Genomic DNA, 17,584 nt, shown 5'->3' with positions numbered 1-17,584 from the left:
GAACAACCTCCCGAAACAAATCTCTACTGCCAGTGAATCCAGAGCATCAACAGCCCATTAAATATTTTCCAGTTTTTACATTAAATACACTTGGAACCAGAAAAAGTGCAGAAGCTTCTACATCCAGGCAGCTTGTGTAGTGAAAAAAACTGAGCAGGAGAGAGGAGGAGGAGGTGGCAGTTGAGGAGTGGAATTCCCAACACCAGAACACTCTTTCAGAATTTCTCATCACTGCAGGTGTTCTTCCAAGCTCTGAGTGTATCTAACCCCCTTTCTCCTGCTTGCACGGTCCCCCAGTTCAGCTGGCTGGGAGGCAGTCTCAGGACACTTATCCAGTCAGCACAAAGCAGACTAACCCCCTGAATTCAAGCCATCTTTCAGAAAAGTAATCTTTTAGGTAAGTAATCTTTTTGTGTGTCTGTGTGTGTAATGATAACAATAATTGAGACTCATAAGCCATCTTCTGTCCACTTTGGGACTTGCTGAAATGACAGCCTCCCACTGTCCAGACAAAAAAAATCTTCCCTCTACACAATGCATCTCATTATTATCCTTAAAGGCCGTGCAGAAAGTGTTTGTTCCAGCTCTCAAGAGTCCCACAACAAGTGCTGGAGCACAAGGTGCCTCCAAGCCTGCACACTGTTCTGCAGAGAGCCCTTTACCTCATTACTCATCTTTTCAACTTCTCTGGCAACAATCACAATCTCAATGCAAACAAGTTAGTTCCAGCAAGGCAAGAGTCAGCATCCTCAGATGCTTATTCAGAATTGTGCTTTGCTCCTTCATAACCTTCTCAGAGATCTACCTGAAATTTCACTTTGCTCCTAGCTGTCACCTCAACAGCCCCTTGCCTGAGCCAAAGGCCAAGCTCTGAGACATAGCGGAGCATCCAAACTATCTTCAGATGGTTTTCTTCACCAAGAAAAAGTTCTGAAGTGTCAGTCCTATTCCTCCACAAAGTAACACAAGCAAGGTGCCACAGAGACCCTTTTTGCTGTCACACAGATGTTTGCCTTCTGGTTACTGCCTCTCCCCCTACCAGCATCATGACAATGCCAGTCAGAGATGTAATTCCTTGCTCCCAAAACATCAGTTGCTTCAGTAAATCTGACAGTCTCACTGCTCAAATTAGATGCTAGAGCTCCCACTTTGACATCAATGACATCTTGCACTTGGTCCCAAACCAGTCTTCTGCCCTGCAGACCAAGGGGCTTCTTCTACACCTTCAGCAGGAGTTTGCTCTAAGAGAAACCACATCCTGAGAGTGAGGGCTGCAGAACAAGTCCATTAGCCTGTATCTTATCCACACAAACATCTAGACAATTTCCAGAAAAGAGCATGACATGATGACACAGCAGTACCTACTCTACAAATTAACATGCCCCCAGGCTTAGGACCCACAGGTAACACTTCTCAAAGTAGTTTCACACAGTCTGTTCTACCACAAACTTCCTCCATCACCAATATAATCAATGCTTAAGGGTGCCAGCAATTTCACATGAATTTTACTTTGGTAGTTCTTCAAAAGCAAGGGGGCATACACGCTTCACACACCTTATTTCATAGTTTAGCCTTTTTGCTATACATATTTGCTGTCACTTGACAGCAGTAAGGGATATTCTAAAGTACACAACACAACCAAACTCATATCACTCTGCATCAAGAAGAAAGGGACTATCAAAGCAAGGCAGGATGCTTTGCTACCTGTTCGACACAGCAAACAGAGTCTGGTTTTTTAAAAGCAGAAGAACCTCCCCCCCAACCACAACATATAGAAGAAAATCCTTTGAGTTTTGTGGGGCTCTAAGCAGAGAGCTAAGTACCTTATTACTACCACCACCAGTCCTCAAGGGCAAACACATACACCTTAGCTGACTGAGTAATCCCTCCTAGCTTTGGCTTGACTTAGCACAGGCAGGTGAGCATCACCTCTAACTGATTGGTCTGGATCAGTTATACTTTTCTTGAGAAGTGGGAAAACAAACACAGACTGAAGTTTTGTTATGATGTGCTTACAAGACTGCTTTTATCCAAAGTTTGCTCTCCAAGGGGGCTGGGGAAGTAGAGTGTGGCGATGGAGACACGTATTTGATACTATTTGTGTAACAGAACACCTTGCAAACAAAAAAGAAACTGAAGACTTAGCCAACTTCCCTGATTCCAGAGAACAGCTAAATCCATCTATATACATTTACCCCACAAATACTTAAATCAGTTGCTAAAAACCACAGCCAGGAGAAATCCTTGCAGCATCTATTTCTTCCCTTTTTTGGCTGACCAACACAAACACATTTCTGAAGATCCACCGAAGTTTCTGCTCAGCAGCTGCTTTGAACTGAGCAGTGAGGACAAGAACAAAATCCCTTATTCAAATCACAGAGATTATGAGAGGTTAATCCTCCTGACGCTGGCAACACAGACAGCTCTGTCAGGCGACCTGGTTCCCCAACCAAGAGGTGAACTCAACAGTAATCCAAGCTGCCACGCCTCTCCAATATTCTCCTGCAGCCTTAATATTATTAGTCAAAAAGCAGCTTGGGTGCAGTGTACTATAGCGAGTTATTGTGTGTCTGAATCCCTCAGAAGGCGCATTCTGTTCGATTGGGTTTTGGTCATTTTGCCTTACAGGGTTCCCTACAGGTTAGAGATTCCTCCTGAATTTTTAACTGTTTTATGATCAGAAAAGACAGCACCCTGTTCCTGAATCTGTGCTTCATCGTGGAAAAAAAACCATCCACCAAATCTTATCGAATTTTTAAAGATATAAGATATGTACTAACGGACAGAGTAGGAAAGAAGGCTTCAAATTTTCAGTGGCATAATATGCCCTTCTTTCAAATTCTGCAAGGTTCAGAAATACATTAAGTTAGTCACAGAAATATATTATTTTAAGTTACTGAAAATGCCTTAATTGATCAAGGGAACAAAACCCACACTACTTAATTTTACACAAAACAGACTGCAACTCACATATGCCTCCAGCTGCCAAAGACTAAGGAAATATGCATAATGAAAGCCATATCCTTGCACCAGAAGGCAGGAACAGAGACAGACTGATAATGCATCAAATCTGCTAGGAGCCAGTCTGAGCTGGTAAACTGACTTCAATGACAAAGCAACAGCACAACTAGTTTATAATAAAAGTGTTAGTGGGGGAAAAAAACCCAAATGGCAAATATAAAAATTATTTTAAAACTGCACACCTAACAAAAAACCCTTAACAGTAATTCAGAAACCAGATGAATGGAGAAATTGGTTTCTTCAGATTTGAGGGGGGGTGGGTAGGTGTGTGTATGTATTTTGAAAAAAGATACACCTCTCTGCAGAATCATTTCTTCCAAGACACAGAGCACATGCAGCTTCTGCTCAGAAGTTGTACACAGAGGTAAAGCCCACTTGAACTACTAGAATCTTGCCAAAGTTACTAAGTCAAATCACACAGCCAAAGTAACAGCTGCTAGAAGACACAAGGTCTGTAGCACCAAAGAGGAAAGAGCAGAAATGACAGAACAAAATCACTTGTCCTCTGGCATGTGCTTTTCTCCTGTCAACAAAAGTCACCTGAACAGTCTCCCCAGTGACTCAGGTTTCTACACTCCCTGTTCAGACTTTGTGTAAACAAGATGCACCCTGGAAAAAGAGTTGCTGACTAACCACACCAGTAGTGATTGCCACCTAATCACAGCCTTGGTCTATTTTCTGGTGGTTTCAATTTAAGCTACAAGATTACAAGCACTCAGCCAACTGGAACACGGCTACTTGTCAAGCAGGACTGAGCACAAACTTGTCCTGAAAGGCACCGAGATAAAAAAAAAAATGATACTAACAAATAACACTGTTTAACTTCAGAGACCTAGAATATTCATCAAATCAAAAATAATGCAGCAGCACATTTGGGGTGGATTCAGTAGATTTTTATATATGTATTTTTAAAGCAAAAACATCCCATCATGCTACACTAAGTAATAAGCTTCCTGGTAAAACAGTACCTGTGTTTACCACACCAAATAATGAAGCAGAATTTGTCTAGCATGAAAAATATTTTTAACTAAAATATTAATAAAATATTAATAAAATATTATTATTATGTTACTTAATATTTACCTGTTTGGCTACACAAAACAGAGAAAATATTAATATCTAGGAGACAGAAATAAGTTGGAGTGTGAGAATTAAGAAAGAGTAAAAGAACTCGTCAGGGTATGAATTATGGTGTAACTGTAATGAGATTCCAGGCCGGAACAGGAGACCTAATAACAAAACACGGTCGGCAAACTATACCTTTGGCAGTCTGATCCTAATCTTGACATTCGCAAACTTCTCAGACAATACTAGTTCCTGAAGGACACCCACAAATTACAGAAATAGGACAGTCAGATTGCCATCTAAAGGAGTTGCACCTCACAAACACATTAGAACCCACCTGCCAATACTTTTGTTTGAAATGGCATGTATACAAAGAACTGAATCATAAGAAGGCATTACTACTAACCAGGAGCGTGCCCCTCCTGGAAACCACGCTGCTTGTTTGCATACGGGCCTCCATAAAAAATAATGCTAATATCCACCATGTTAAATAAGAATCTAAAGCACTAACCAAAAGAAACAGCCTTAGGTAAAAAATGAGTAATGTAGGTACTTCTCCTTGTCATTAACATTTATAAATAAGGAAGATGCTAAATCAAAATTTTACCTTAATATACAGCTTGTCTGTAGCAATTAGTTGTCAGAACAGTAACTCACATCACAATGAAGTTAGTGCAGTGAGGATCACAAGGCTGGAAGGGTCCTATTGGGATCCCCAACTCTAATGCTGTTTCTACCAGTATCTGTACCACTTACACCATTCAAAATCATTCCTACCTTCCACCCAATGCTTTAATTAATGGCATGCATACACCTTTTGTATGTTATGTCCACACTATTCCCCCCTCCATGTTTAATTTCCTGATGTTTTTAATGGACACAAGTCCCAGATTCCATCAGCATGGTGCAGAGGACTCCCCAAGATCTCTCCTTTCACTAAGTTTCTCATTTCTCAGCAATGCCTCTAAGTGCACAGGTTTTTTACAGAACATAACTCATTTTTATTCTCACTCTCCTCAGGGGTCATTGAGTCCTTCCTGCATTATATTTATTTGCTTCAAAATTTACTATATAATCAGAATCAGGACTTTTCTTAAGAACAGTTTTGACACACATATTTGTATTCTTTCTTGCCATGACACAAGTGTAAGACATTTATCTGCTTCTCCCACTAGCCTTAGTAACATTACTAGTTTCTGCTACAGGCAGCTCCTTATACTCTTTACAGGTCTTTTCCCATTCCAATTTTCTTTAAAAAGAAGTCTGCTATAGAATTTGTGAGATACTACAGAAGTACAAATAGATGCATGCTTTAATCTAGAAAGAAGCTAGCCCAGAAAAATCTTCCTCTTGCAAAGCCGTCACATTTCATGATACCCTTCCACATTGCTTTCTATTATTCTCTCCTAACAGTTTATTTTAAATTTTCTATATTGTCACAGTCCTGCCTGTTTTTGAAGTTAAGATCCATATTTACCCCCATTTATGACTCATCTTCTTTATCTTCCTGCCTATACACAGAAACCAAGTCTATTCCTCTCCAGTTAGGCGAGGTCACTGCTTCTTTGCAGCTGTAGTTAAAACTTCTGCTGGCAGATTTTAAGTGTTGCATGTTTCAGCTCTCTGGCATATAGACTATCAGACTCAAATGAAGAATATTTAAAACTTTTACTCCCACCCTTGTGCATCATTTTCAGTTTCATAAGAAACAATTCCTATAGTCCAGGGACCATACCCAGCCCATCTTTACACAACTCCCCGTCCCCATGCACAGAAGTCTGATTCCTCCCTCTGTGGAGGCTGGTTGTGATGAAAGCACCTTCTATCACCTCTTTTACTACCATTTGCAAGATGCCACCCTATCTGCTGAGGTGGAAGCCCCTGTCTTAGCCTTAAACTTCCTGATCCTCAACATACACCTTCCTTCACGAACTGCTTTTTTATTTTGCCCACGCCTCTCAGAGGTTCTCTGTTTGCTCAGCATATCCTGACGTAATGAACAGGTGAATCATCAGCTCTGGGGTAATTTCATAGGTGGAGCCTTTTCTGCTATTTGAGACGCTAATATTTACCCCTGTAGCTTCCCTGAATTTCATGCTCTCCTCCGTATCCAGCCTCCTCGCTTCACCAAAAAGCTTCTTCAGCTCCCCTGGAGGCTTGACAATTGCTAACCTACATGTTCATCTGTTTACCTTAAGTTAGTTTCAGTTGTGATTATTCAAAACCAAGTTCACTTCCATGTCCAACTTCCCCAAGGCATCTTCTGTACCTCTTAAAGTCACATGTACAGTTCACTCAATCAATTTTATGGCCTTTGTCATTGTCTGATAGTGAAACTGTCAGATAACACAGCTCCCTGTATCCCAGCCACAGCCAACAGCATACATCCTGTAGTGTGGGGAGTCAGTCTTTCACACTGAGAATACCCAGAAACACTTTGCTCTAACCACGTTATGAGATTTTTACCCACATTTAAATCCTGGACTACGTGCAGTAGATCTCTTGTGCTATCACAGCAAAATCTCTTATCAGCTCTTCCCAAAGCAATTTCAGCCCAGCTGGTTCTCTTTTATCCACACTAATGCTGCTTTACAATTTTGCATCACCAAACCACAGTGGAATTTTCCCAGTCACCTCTATTCCTCTCTTTCTAGAGTAGGACAGCCCTTCCAACATCTCTGTTTCCCTCATATCCCCACTCCTCGTGACTCCTGCTAACCTTCTGGAGGCTAGTTCTGAGTCCTAAACTTAACAGTCCCCTTCCCACCACTTTAGTCACAAGCTTCCCATTCTCCTTTATAACACTAATGTGTTCACATCCTCTAGGAAAACTAACTCACTACTAATTCCAATGTTTTACCTTGTTTACCTCATATAACTATAGCACTTGTCTTTCAGCATAGGGTAACCTTAACTTCAACTGCAGCACCAGCTCTCCCCTGATATTCCATGAGGAAAAAGAAATATACAGTGCAGGCCCCCAGGGCACGTTCACAGGGTTAACTCATATACATTCAAATTTCTGTCACGTGCTACTCTCCTCCAATACAGCCTGAACACGTTTCTAAAGTTGATTAAAGTGCCAGGCTTACACAGAACAGTAACTTCAAACTCGAGTTTACAACGGAAGTAAAGGCCTGTCGGTGGAGTTCTGTTAAACCAAACTCCTCCCACCTAGCAAAAGTGTAACAACATACTGATTTAACACTGAGATCTCATAGGTCATGGCATGTCTTGATCTTTTTTTAACCATGGAAAAATATTCAAACACTTGTTATTATAGTGAGATTACTCATAATTAAACATCCACTTGCCTCTACTCAAGTTACAGACATTATCAAACCGTGTTTTTCCCAATCCTTAAGTACCAGAAGGGCAAGGAGCACAACTTTCATAATAGCTTCTCCAACCTAAGGAAAGACACACCTGATTTTGTTGTTCTGATGCTGAAGCTAGTAAACCAATTCAGCATAAAAAGTAAAAATCCATCACATATCATAATCAACATATAGCAGCCAAGAACCATAGAAAATCCTTCATCAATTTTAGTTCAGAATCTGATCTTTTTCTGTTAGACTCTAGGCTATTATATTTTTAAAATACTATGTACTACAGAGGGTCATATTAGATGATTATAACAATCCATTCTGGCCTTATAACTATGGAGTTTCTAAGCAGTTAATCTCATCAAAAAAATCTCCTACTAAAACGGAGCATACACAGACTCCACTTACTTAATTTGATAGTCAAAATCTAATAAAATTGTGCACATGCAGCAAGTTAGACCTTGGAAAGGCTAAGATAAAACTACTGTTTCATGTCCATTTTTTCCTCCCTACCAATCCATATCCATGTTGCATACCAAATTCAAGTCACACACTACCAGTTTAAGTTCAGATCAGGAGCTCAAGGTTGAGGGATGTTTGACTTTATTAATCTATGAAATGGCATTATGATTTTGGTAACGTTAGAAATCCAAAATCCAAAGGCAATCTCAGCTTTCTAGTAATTTATGACCTCTCCGACACTCAAAGACAAATCACATGAAGCATGAAGAGGCCAAACAATCTCACGAAGAACACCACCTGCTTCCTTTACAGAAATCTTACGACGAAGAATAATGCATGAAATCTGGAAGAGGAACAAAAGAGGAACAATAATTTTCTGCAAGGTGTGTAATAGTTTACTCAGCAGTCAAATTCCTGCCTCACAGAAAGCTGACAAACTACCTTGGCACCCTGTGTCTGGTACTCCTGGCCCTATAGGAAGAAAAAATCACTGAAGATTTCCACAATAAGGGGTTTTAGCTCTCCAGTGTGTAATTGTAGCCATAACACTCGACAAGGACTTTGCTTTCAAAGGGCTGAGGTTGTTGGAACAGCAGAGTGTGTGATAACTACAAGTGAATAATCACAGGTACTGAAAATCTGAAGTCCTTGGACATTTTCTGAAAACCTGTTCTGAAGTTCATACAAGTCTTGAGAAAATGAAAATTTCGCTAATAGGTTTCTGTCTAGAAATTTTTAAATTATAATATATAATGTATAGTTAATAAATAATATATAATAAATATATAATAAATAATATATAATAAATGAAATTAATATTTTCATATTAATCAACTTTATGTTAATTATATGTGATGAATTTTTGCTTTTCACACTGAAGTGGCTTACTAGCTCTAGCATCAGAACAGCCAAAGTTGGTGTGCCTTTCCTTAGGCTAAAGAAGCTATTACAGAAGTTGTACTCCTTGCCCTTCTGGTACTTAGGGATTAGGAAAAAGGGAGTTTGGTAATGACGCTGGACAAAAGCCCTACATGTCCTTCAGAACAGGTTCCAGGTGATGCATTTCTTCATAGTTCCCTTCACCTTATCCAAGCACACCTGAATTCCTGGCACATGGAATTCATTGTGCTGCCACAACGAATGGCTTTCATGGACCTTCACTTCTGGAACACTTAGTTCCAGATCCAAAACCATTTCAGCACACACCAACAAAGGCAACAGCAGGTTGGTTATATGGTACAGATTCTGTCTGAACAGCGCAGCAACCCAAAAGTGAAGAGACAAAGGACATTATTTTCATTTTTTTAATGATGTTTTTAAGCTGAGTATTACTACATTGGCCTAAGCAGAGAAAATAAAATGTGCCAATACTCAGAACCACATTTCTTCAGCTATTTTATATGTAATAATTAGGTCTCCAAGGTGGAAATGTTGGAGTCTGTTTAGCAGAGCATTTAGGTTATAAAGATTTAAGAGAGTTAAGTCACAAGAGCTTTAAGTAATAAGGTTAAAACCAGTATTCCTTAAAGGGACACGGTCAAGGCTGGAAGCCAAATTTCTTTGAAACTCGCCAACAGTTTTAGGTTAGAGATTATCTCGAACAAGACACCTCTTCTTTATCCTTCATCAGACAAGACATCCCAGTCCAATTCACTTTCCATTTACATAGTATGTTCAACTGCAAGGAAGAGCATCAAGAAACTGAGGCCAGCACAGAGCTGTTGAAATACTTTGTTTTTTAATGTTTCAACTCTCCAGATGCAGGCAATCCAAAAGGCAATAAAATCAGGATTTTCAATTCCTTTAATACAGTTCCTACCCCATGCACCCTGTCCAGCAATTTTAAGTTTTTTAAAAAGTCAATCCTGCAAACAAAGCAGGCAACATTTTTTTATACCTGACACTGCCCCTGTTTAATTTTCTCTCAGCACAGGTTTCCCATGAATTGAACCTCTCTCAGCACACGCTTCCAGGTTCACCACATGGACCCACCTCCCACACAGTTCTTTGCAAATCCCACCCCAACTTGTCTGACACAAGGATGAACATGCATGAAAGAGCAGAGGGATCATAAACTAAGTCACAACCATTAGTGGCAGCATTCCCTTTCACTTATAGGATGCCCACATCTAGCTATTAGAGAGGCTGTTACCTTCTAGTACTGTGCTGTGATTCCTTGTTACTTTCCACAACAGCAGGACATGAAACCAGGCCATAATATGGTGCTTAGTTAAGTTCAACCAGCACCAGTCAAAAGAATTCCTCAGCTGAGGACATCTCATCTCACTCGATCCTCTAGCCACAGCTACATGCTACATAGGAAGGGAAAAGGCTGCTAAGATCTGTAGGTACTCAACATTTTTGAAGTGTAATTATTCAATGTTCATAACAGGAAAATAACTTAAAAGGACAGTAAGAAATCTGTTTTGAAAGTCTGGTAAAAGAGTTAGATGTCTCGGCCATTTATATTTGCATCTTTTCATTAAATCATCAATGAGCGACTTCTCAGTTTAACCCTTTTTTTAAATCTGAAGATTTAAACTTGAAAGACTTGAAGCTTTCTTCCCAGTTGAAACAGACATATAGATGCACATAAAGTATTTAATAATGTATTTAACTGAAATCTGCTCATCAGAGGAGAAAGCATTACTCATATGAAGACAGTTAAATGCTTGAGAGCTCATATGCCTCCCAGTTCTTTCAAAACTTGCAAAGAGCATTCCAACTCAACAACTGTTAAGCAGCAGAACAACTGTTTTGTATCATCACTCCAATTTTCCTCTATAAAACAATTATTTAATAGTTACCTACAGTAGCTGTGATCAAATCAAATACAACATGGGCTATCCAAAAACAATCCCTAGCAATACACAAGGGACATTTCAGAGGGAGTTAATTTCATAAAGTTGAGAGTAATTACTATGAACTGACTGAGAAGAATAAACATGAACCAAAACTGTTATAATCAGCTTTAGGAATCATTTATGAGGTGTTTTCCAGGGGACCAAAAAGCCACAACTCCTCAAGCAAGAAGGACGGTTGAATTCCACTCCATCTCAAATAAACTGTATTGATGCAGGTTATGCAGCCCAAGATGCAGGAAGTTAAATTCAGGGGAAAGTAAGAGACTTTACAACAAATCTGCATAGAGACAAAGCACCAACAAGGACACTGCCCTCCCAACTCCACTGATTTAACTGGTAATGGTGAAAAAGTATTAAGCATCCCATAAACATTTGCCCCATGCTGAGGAAGAAGCAAGCACCTGTGAGATCAGGGAAGATAATGTTAAATATTCAGTGTGCAAGTAGTAAAAATCAGGAGGTCTAGAAAAACTGCAACTTGCATGACAGTGAAATAGCCTGCAGCCCAGTGACCTTTGTTTCAAATGCATCCAGAGAGACTAGAAAACAAGCTCCAAGAAGAGCAGAGTATGACACCCAAGGTGACATTCAGAGCACACCTGTAGGAGGTCAGGTACCTACAGCTCACTGAGCACTCCAGACAAATGTCTGACATGTCTAAGGAGTTAAAGTTCTGGGGAAAAAAAAAGGTGCCTACCATTCAGCACCACCTTGGAAAGCCGGATCCAAACTGTACACACATGGAATTTTTTGAAACACACAACTTATGTGGGGTAGAACAGTGTCTCAATAAAGTGTAAAATGACATAGTATGGTGGGTATCCAGTGAAACAGTAACAGAACAGTGGTATTTCCCATTCCAAATGCCTGCCATATTTCACTCCTTCTGAACTGGGTATTTGCCATTTGCACAAAACCAAGCAGGACACAGAAGCCAGTCAAAAGGCAAATAATAAATGCAGAATTATGCACTGCAGTCTCGTCAGGTATAAAAAGGGCCTAAGAAAAAAGAAAATCCATCTGAAATCCTGCTAAATGCAAAGAGAGCTGATCCAAACACCCAGGATATACCTAAGGAATAAGAATCTGTACCACAGAAAGCATCTGCCAAATTTTACAGGTGACAGTATACAAGCAAAACATTACTTCAGCAAAGCTCTTGGCAAACATGGCTAAAGAAGGCATGGATAAGCACACATGAACAGTATGAGTAAAGCAGATTTTAGTTTGCTATTTAACAAGGATGAGATCAACACAACAATATTAAATGCAATTTTCACTACTATACAAATTTTAGAAGTACAGTCAGAAAGTAAAGGCAGCAAAAAAAGCAAATTCAAGGGCTAAGGAGAAACCTTTTAAACTCCTGACTATAGAAATCATCCTGTCAAACAAAAAGCAAGAACAGCAAGTTGCTTACGTACACTTCCACACCAAGAAAATGCCAGGTATTAACCAGTAAGCTCTAGTGTAAGAAAGAGACAGAGTTAGTGAAGATCCTACACACACTTTCAGAACAGCTCCAAATCTGTTTTTAAGACCACATAGGGAATTACCGGAACAAAAAAGCAACAGAGAAAGAGTTATTAGACACATCCCTCCAGTTCAAGATCTCTTGGAAGAGCAGCAAGAACAGCTTTTACTGAGTGATTAAAGTGTTTTTCAGAACACCCAGTAAAATTTCATCACAAGGCACAAAAAATACAGAGGAAAAAATTTCAAAGGAAATTTATAGGAAGATGATTTGCCATCAGACGTACGCATTTCACATGCATTCAAGTCAAGCATTTGAAATAAGGTCCTAGATTTAAAAAAGCAGTTTAATTGCTTGGACCTTCAATGCAGCTGTATAAGCTGCAACTACATCTTGGACTGTTGGAGTTTAAAATTAGGTTCTTTCAGCATTTAGATTAAATGCAGCACTTTACTGAATATTAAAAGAGTATGCTAATAGCAACTTTAACAAGTTAGGCCTGACAGACACCAGACTGAAGGAGCAACCCAGAGCACACCACCAGAGCAAGAAGGAAGCAGACACTATTCAAATTCAGGAAGCATCTCTGTACCTTTCCTTCATCCCATTGAGAAATATAGGAAGGTTTCAAATAGTTCATAGTCCCCTAATCACCTAAAAAGTAGATTCCACACTGTTGAAACTTGCAGCAACAGTGCCCAAAGCTGAAAGAGTGAGGATTTTAAACAGGAAATCAAATGATCACCCATGCATCAAAAGTCAAATATGGTTTGCAGGTTTTACTGGACAACAGAATAAGCTAGAAATCTTAAAAGTTCTCTCCAATTACTCAAACTCAACTCTCAACACAAAAATGCTCTTTTAGTAGAGAACACTTCTATCTTAGCCTTATTACCCAAATTTCACACACACTCCACTTTGTTCCAACACTACCTACACTGGTAGCTTCCTGACTAAGGACAAATAGAGAAATGCAGTTCATAATAGTCACACAGAAAATTCTAAATGAATAATTATGTTATTTTAATATCCTACTGTTATAACCTTGCATTTCTGCTACTACTTTTAATATCCAATTCTCTTCTTCATCATTTTTACCTACAAAAAGATGGGTAGGGATTTTTTTTAATTCTACAAACATTTCAGAATACTGTTAAAACAGAAAGCTGGAGGCACTGCGTTCAGTCTTACAGAGAACACTGAGGTAAGTTAAGGCCATTACCTCAAGGTAGGGAAAAATCCTTTAAAGGAAAGTTCCTGACACTTGACCACTTATAGGTACAGATATTTCTAAGCACACCACAAGACTGACCATGTTTTTATTTCTGTTATACTTAGCATTCATTTCCATCTTCTTTGCCTCTTTCCCTGGGATGTCAACACAGTTCAATTTAGTATACTGGAACTCAACTTTTGTTGGCAACACAGGGATGGACAGTTAGAACTCAGTGGTATTTCAGCACTCCAGTTATTTTGATAAAAGTTTCACAAGCTCTTCTAATTCTTCTGAGCAGCCACAAGATAAACATTAGGCACACAAAAAACATCATTCTAACCTACAGTGTAATTCCACACAGCAGCCAACCTGCAATTCTAGCGTGCAAGAGCTCACCCAAGTCATTCTCTCACATAACTCTCACACAAATACTCACAAATCTCACAAATCTCTCAGCTAAATCTCACACAGATACTGTGGATCAGGCCCCAAAATAAAAGCACATTACACAAAAGCACTATGCCCTCATGGGACTAAGGCAGGTAACTGTGCTCAGGGATGAGGGAAAAACTCTATTGCCAACATCTCTGGGATTGTAATCATCAGCTGGACCAGGTAGATCAAACAGTTTGGAATACAGTGACAACACAGCTGCTATGAAGTGGAGAAGAGAAAAACTAGAAGAGAGTCATCAGTCTTGAGACAGCATGAGCTGGGGACAAAGCAGGTTGCAATAAAAGTGAGCAAGTGAAAGGGCATGAAGGATGTGTCAGGACAATGACAGTCAGTGACCGGGTGATCCAGCCTCAGCAGGATGCTGTGACCCCTGCAAGCTGTGCTGAGACAGCAGTTATTCCCATCTCCAACTCAGAAGACAGCAAAGATCAGAAAAAGAAATTATACCTAGCTGAGATGTGAGGTGGAATCAACAGTTACAAGAGAAAGCCAAGAAAGTTAACAATGCAAGACTGATGTGAAAAGCTAGACTGCCTCCCTGGGATTAGTTTTATTTAATATGTGCTATTTTCACAAATGCAACACTAAATGCAAACTAATAAAGCAAACTATGCCAAGAGAAGATTATCAGACATAATCCAGACACAGCTGCTCTGAACAGGAGTGTATGCAACCTCTTTTGCACTTAAGCAGTGGAATCAAAACACGAAGAAGTCTCCTAAAAGCCTCAATCATGTAATATTCAGGATTTCTTTTCTCCTTCACTTCACTTACACTCAGTGCACATTTTCCTGCTTCAAAAGAATCTCTTAATTTGCTCCTACAACAGCCCATTACCACTGGCTTATTTCACATGTCCCCTTGCAGACAAGCCCAGACTCACAATTCCTCTGAGCTCAGATTTTCCTTCTATTTCCATGGCAGGTGCTTCCTATTTCTATGGCAGGTGCTTCCTATTTCTATGGCAAATAGAGCTCAGTGATTCTGGAAAAAACTAAACAAAACAAAGAAATACACCAAAGAAACAAACAAAAAACGCCACACAACAAAAATAAATAAAACAAACAACAAATCAAAACAAATAAACAAAGGGGGGAAAAAAGAAAAAAAACCACACACAAAAAAAATTATTTGTTCTCCAAGAAGGTAAAAGAAATGTAGCACTCAACATGACATCAAGAAGCCACGTACGCTAGCTGGTCTTTCAGGAACAAAGGCAGCACTCAGACATGTTTGGTCACAAACACTGAGCACTGTTTTAGATTAGCGATTCATTAAAATACTATTAATGTGTGTAATTCAAGGGGGGTGGAAAATTAATCAATAAAACACTATCCTTCTGACTGCCAGGCTTCTTGTGACGCTGACACAGGGCTTTTTCCACATTTTCCTTTATGTGCAAAACTGCAATCCAGATGCTATTAACAGTGTCCCAATCACCTACATTCATTCCATGGGGGCTTTTGTTGTCCTTTGTTAGTCTCAGCTCCACACCATCCAGCCCCACACTACTATGTAGTCTTACATGTGTACCATTTTGAATAGGAAAGACTCCCAGCTTTTACAACTTTCTTAACCGCTGTCTCAACAAGCTTAGTTCATTTCAGTGAAAAGGCAAAAGAATCAAGAAAATTATCATTTGTTGGGCTTTTTAAAACAAGTGACAATTAATAAAGCTGCCTCTTCCTTGCCCTGGGTGTTTTATCTCAGCTCCTGGTGTCTGTTTTGTTTTTCAGACTGCTCTACCTCAACATAATTCCATATCATGTTAGATGGGTGCTACTTGTGAGATCTCATCAACTCATCCTTTCAGCCATCCCTATTTCAGAAAACATGTTTCTTGACGCTTAGTAAATTGACTACATTCTGCAATCTTATAATAAAGTTGCTCAGTATCATCTATTTAAATGAATGCTGGTGTCTTCTACTGTCTTCACACAGCAGATGGAAATGGAAGATATATTTTTCACAGTAACTCTTCACACACAGTCACCAGCCACCCCAAGTTTCTTCTTTAGCTCTTCACACAACCAAAGAATAAATCAAACACAAGAGCACATCATTCCAGGTTCCTAGAAATGCTTTTGTCCCAAAAACTCTACAGATCAAGAATAAACACCCTGAAAAGAGAAGACACTTTCTGCAACTCAATTATTCAGCTCATGTTCTTTCACTACTCCTCGTGAACGGTGTGCAAAACACATTGTAAGACAAACAGCTTCAAGCGGTATCAAACATACATTTCTTTAAAGGACACTCTGAAAATATTCTGAGGAAGAACCACCAAAAGGAAAAAAACCACCTGTAACACATATAAGAGCCCTTTGGTTAATGAGATGCAGCTTCAATTAAGAGATTTTGGCAAAATCTTCAAAATGGGCCAGACAAGTCTGTGCTTCACAGTTTACACAGAAGCGTATAAAAAGCGTATTTAAGATAAACTCTGCACTTGTGCACCTCTCCTAAGCCCTTAAACACGCGTTTAATAAAAGGGCTAAAACTTAATTCAGAAATGCTCCCCAAAAACGGCGCTCTCCCCAGAATAACACATCTCAAGATGCTCTGCTTGGTGTCTTAACACCATCACCGACACAAGGACTTCGACTCAAAAGGGTGACGAACAGCCGGATAAGGAGCTGTTATCAATAAACCCGTGTGTGTGAAAGAAGAGCTGAACTGCCACCAGCGCCAGTTATTTTATCATTCCTGGCAAAGGAGATGAGAACATTAAAACTACACTTTTAAGCCGCAGGGCACGGCTGCGCTCGGGGACGCCCTCTGACCAAGGCGCTCAGTGCAGGGAGACACGTCCCGGTAGCGTGAGCCCTGGCAGATGGTTTCCCCGGGGATTTCTTTTTATCATTATTTTTTAGCACAAGGCAGCAAGAAATGGGAACCCAGAGACAGCACTGTAATCCACTGAGCAGAGAAAGTGCCGGCTTCCCGCAACCTGTTCAGCGAGGGGACGAGGCTCAATAGCAGGATGAGGAGGTAATTAGAAATGTATGTGAAATAACAATGCACGCTCCAAGGCGAGCGTACGGAGTGACAGCAGCCTGCTTCCTGCCCGCGCCGTTCACTGGGCGATTCAACTCGTGTCCGAGCCAACTCCCCAAAGTCAGCGACGGCTCCTCACGGCTCCCGGGGCTCCGCACCTGCTCCTGGACCCGCACCTGCTCCCTCGCCATGCGGCACCTCTCGCCCAGGGGTGCGGGTGGCGGCCCGGGCCGCGGCCGCCCGCGGCTCCGCCGGGAGGCACCGGCACGCCCGTCCCCGCTCCAGGGAGGCTGAAACCCACTTCAGCCAGGACAAAGCCAAACCCTGCCCAGGCGTGTCCCCCCGCTCCGCCGCCCCGCTCACCTCGCACGCAGAGCAGCGACATGGCGGCCCCGGCAGCCGCCCCCGGCTCTCCTCATGCCGCCCCGCGGACACCGGGCGGCGGCGGCGCCTCAGCCGGGGCGGGGCCGTCCCGCCGGGGCAGGGCCGAGTGACGACGGACGCGTCAGGGGAGCCCGCGGCCGGCGGGCTGCGCTCGGCCCCTGCTCTGCTGCTCGGCGTCTTTTGTTTCGCTCCCGAAAGGTAGGGAAACTCGGTGGAGGGGGAACGTCTTGGATGTGTCTTCGCTGGAGGGTTTCACACCTGTCCTGTGCTCGGACAGGCTGTGGTGTGCTGGTGTAAGAATTATGGAATGTGTTGAGAG

General features: G+C 41.0%; 1 protein-coding gene across 8 annotated transcripts in view; it reads right to left on the bottom strand.

Moving 5' to 3' along the window:
* Positions 1-17,328, bottom strand: part of UNC13B (unc-13 homolog B) — a 205,960-nt gene extending 188,632 nt beyond the window's left edge. For all 8 annotated transcript variants that reach the window (XM_033085072.1, XM_033085076.1, XM_033085073.1 and 5 more), the window contains exon 1: positions 17,245-17,328. In XM_033085072.1, the coding sequence (XP_032940963.1) occupies positions 17,245-17,266 (22 nt within the window). In that variant the 5' untranslated portion in view covers positions 17,267-17,328. The remainder of the gene's footprint in view (positions 1-17,244) is intronic.
* Between the last annotated feature and the right edge of the window lie 256 nt (positions 17,329-17,584).

Source organism: Catharus ustulatus, chromosome Z (genome assembly GCF_009819885.2).
Source record: "Catharus ustulatus isolate bCatUst1 chromosome Z, bCatUst1.pri.v2, whole genome shotgun sequence".
NCBI lineage: Eukaryota > Metazoa > Chordata > Aves > Passeriformes > Turdidae > Catharus > Catharus ustulatus.
The sequence above is the reverse complement of the archived record's forward strand: the minus strand, read 5'-3'. Positions and strand labels throughout refer to the sequence as shown.